The following is a 3,739-nucleotide window of genomic DNA, read 5'->3' as shown; positions in this document are numbered from 1 at the left end:
CCAAATCCCATGAAGATAATTAGTTGGAACTGCCGTGGGCTTGGGAATCCATGGGCAGTGAGAGCTTTGAACAAGCTCTTGAAACAGCAAGCTCCCAACCTCATTTTCTTAATGGAGACGAGGAGAAAGATTGACAAAATAAATCGTATTAGAAATAGAGTAGGAATGGAAAACATTGTGGGGATTGACTGTGAAGGGGAAGGAAGAAGTAGAGCGGGAGGTTTAGCTGTCATGTGGGATAGCTCTTTTGTTTGGAAGTATCATCTATGTCTTTGAATCATATAAACATGAGGGTAAAAGTAGTAGAAGCTGGACAACAGTGGAGGATCACGGGGTTCTATGGGAATCCGGATGCAGCTAACAAGCAAAAATCATGGGATCTCTTGAGCTCGCTTGGTCAATCTCAAAATATGCCATGGTTGGTGTTTGGAGATTTTAACTAAATCCTGGAACAGAAAGAGAAGACAGGGGGATTGCCAGTTACTTATAGCCAAATGAAAAGCTTTCAAGAAGCACTACAAATGAATCAGCTGCTAGACTTGGAATTTGTGGGATACCCTTTTACATGGGCAAACAAGCAACCGGGAGACATGAACATTCAAGAGAGACTCAACAGGGCAATTGCAATAATTGACTGGAAGGAAGCTTTTCCAGAGACAATTGTAAAACACTTACAGAGGTATAGATCAGATCATTGTCCACTCTTAATTGATGTAACAGGTCAAGAGAACAAAAGAATGAGAAAGAGGCCAAATATCTTCAAATTTGAAGAAATGTGGCTTCAAAACCAAGAGTGTAAAGAAGTAATATCCAAGAGCTGGTCGGGTAGTGCAGAACTTTTAAAATGGAAGCTGGAAAATTGTGGAAGAAAGCTGCAACAAGGGAAAATAGAATTTTGGACAACTACTAAAGAAGATCAAAGAGAAGAAAGATTCTGTAGATCATCTCACAACCCTCCTACAATCTGAATCGACCATTACGAGACTAAAAGAGACATAAAGAGAGTTAGATGATTTGTTGTACCAAGAAGGGATTAAGTGGGCACAAAGATCTAGAGCAATGTGGCTTAAAGCAGGGGACAAAAATACTAAATATTTTCCTTAGAAAGCATCATAAAGGAACAAAAGAAACTGTATAGAGAGGATTACTGATGATGCAGGAATTCTTTTTGAAGATGAGGAGAAAATAGAGGAAATTATAGTGAACTTTTATGAGGAATTGTTCAAGACCGAAGGGACGATGGAGGAAGAACAAGTGGCTGTAGTGGTGGGAGGCAGAGTCTCGCAGGAGGCTTTTAATATTTTGAAGGAGGGCTTCACACAAGAGGAGGTCAGAATAGCTTTAAAGCACATGCACCCAACTAAAGCTCTCGGACTGGATGGGATGCCGGCACTCTTCTACCAAAGGATGTGGGATATTGTGGGAGAGGAAACTTCCAAGTGGATCCTTAACTGTCTAAATGGGGAGGGAGACTTTGAAGAGATGAACAATACTTTTTTGTGTCTAATCCTCAAAACAAAGACCCCAAAGCACACTAGAGAGTATAGGCCGATATCTCTTTGCAATGTGATTTTCAAGCTAGCGACGAAGGTCATTGCAAACAGACTAAAGCAAATTCTACCGGGGATTGTGGGAGAGTACCAAAGTGCCTTTATTCCGGGTAGATTAATTACGGACAAGGGATTGGTGGCTTTTGATATATTCCACTATATGAGGAAAAAGGTAAACGGAGCAAAGGGTTTTGTGGGCATAAAGTTAAATATGGCTAAGGTATATGATCGGATCGAATGGAGTTTTCTCTTGGCAGTTATCAAGTCTATGGGATCCCCACAAAAGTGGGTGAAACTAATCCAAAAATGCATCAGCTCAGTGTCTTTCTCAGTACTTATTAATGGTTGTCCCTCCAAGAGTTTCAAACCCACTAGAGGCATAAGGCAAAGGGATCTACTTTTCCCATACCTGTTTATATTATGTGCGGAGGTGTTCTTGGGTCTCCTTATCAAGGCTCAGGAAAGGCAAGCGATTCAGGTAATAAAGATAGCTAGGAATGCACCCGAAATATCATACCTTTTTTTTTTTTGCAGATGACAACATTCTCTTCATAAGAGAAGCTGATTAAGACATCACTAAAGTGAAGGAAATCCTACAAGCATACCAATTAGCTTCAGGCCAAAGAATCAATTTCGATAAATTGAAAATCTCTTTTAGCCGAAACGTGCCTCCTCTCAGACAAATGCTTATCCAAGAATGGTTACAGATTAAGGCAGTGGAGAATCATTCAAAGTACTTGGGGATTCCAATTTTTGTGGGAAGATCTAAGAAACAAATCTTTGATTTTGTCCAAGATAGAGTTTGGAAGAAACTGAAGGGATGGAAGGAGAATAGCCTTTCCAAGGTGGGGAAAGAAGTTCTTATAAAATCAGTCACTCAAACAATCCCCTCATACATTATGGGATGCTTTCAAATGCCTAAAATCTTATGTCAACATATAGAGAGCATGATTAGTAAATTCTACTAGGGGAGAAAAAATGGAGAAAGAAAGGTGCATTGGGTTAGATGGTCAAATTTATATATTTTGAAAAGTCCTATTTTGAATCAATTTCAATTTATATATTTATTTATGGTTTTAATTTCAGAAATTATTTTTATTGAAAATAATTAAAGGCAATTAATTGGATTTGAAATAAATTAAGGTTTTTATCCAAAGTGAGCCTTACCCTTGTTTCTGATCTCCTTTTGTACGCTTAAGTTGTTCTGTTGCTGCTGTGAGGGAGTGTTTATGTTGAATGAAATCGTTATTGTGTTATTCAGCTGCCGCCGCCACTAGAGGTAGCTACTGGAGCTGCCGCTGAAACCCCTGTCTTCTTGGTAAGCACTTTGTTTCCGAAACTTCTTAAAATCAGTGTTCTATTGTAATCTGTTGGAGATTCTGGGATGTTGGTACTGTAGGTTTGGGTTCCGGTATTTGCGCATCAAAATTAAGGTTGTTACAGAACCATCAGAGCTTCCGACCGCTATTAGAGCTACTGTCTGGTCAATTTGGAAGCTGCTACTGTGTCGTTCTATTCTGTTTATTGTGGTGAGATTATTCGGTTCCGTTCTTGTTTATCGCAATATTCTATTATCAAATATGTTCTAATATCGCTCAATATCCATTCCGCGTTAATTCTAAATTATGTCAGATATGTGGTTGTTGCTATGATCCCTGCGGTTCCTTGAGAATTTCTACGGTTGCTGCCAATTAACATAAGAATAAGGATTTAATGGGTTTAATTAGGCAACTTGCGACTAATCGAGGTATGGGTTTTTCTTAAAATCTACTTTATATTACAGAGTTGTTATGAATAGATATTAATGTGAGAAACATATGTCTGTGATTATGATTGTCTTATAAATGTGGTTGTTTGCTGGGCTGAATGATTGGCTGCTTGATTGCTTGAGTAGTTTGTGATTGCTGAAAAGAAATTAGTTTGAAAAGTTTAGTTGATTATTATGAAAAATGACTTTCTTGATTTTGAAGCTATTTTTGATAATGTGAACGAATCGTCTTTGGAAATGATTTGGAATATGAAACTGAATTGATTTTAGAAACGGTTTAATTTTGAGTTAGTCTAACTTTATAAATGATTAAGTATTTGAGCTGGTTTGGTTTTAAAAAGAGATTTATTATTGGCATTGATTCGCTTTGAAAATAAATTGATATTGGAGTTGGTTGAATTTTGGAAGATGATTGAGATTT

The 3,739-nt window shown here is 37.8% G+C and overlaps 1 protein-coding gene across 1 annotated transcript; it reads left to right on the top strand.

Moving 5' to 3' along the window:
* Positions 495–968, top strand: LOC107646345. Its single transcript, XM_016350534.1, has one exon. It carries the CDS (start codon positions 495–497, stop codon positions 966–968), a length of 474 nt encoding a protein of 157 aa, XP_016206020.1.

The sequence above is a fragment of the Arachis ipaensis genome, chromosome B06, assembly GCF_000816755.2.
Source record: "Arachis ipaensis cultivar K30076 chromosome B06, Araip1.1, whole genome shotgun sequence".
Taxonomy (NCBI): Eukaryota; Viridiplantae; Streptophyta; class Magnoliopsida; order Fabales; family Fabaceae; genus Arachis; species Arachis ipaensis.
The sequence above is the reverse complement of the archived record's forward strand: the minus strand, read 5'-3'. Positions and strand labels throughout refer to the sequence as shown.

Excerpts from the sequence above, each read along its gene's own strand:
- LOC107646345 (XM_016350534.1), top strand. The coding sequence starts at position 495 with ATGAAAAGCTTTCAAGAAGCACTACAAATGAATCAGCTGCTAGACTTG.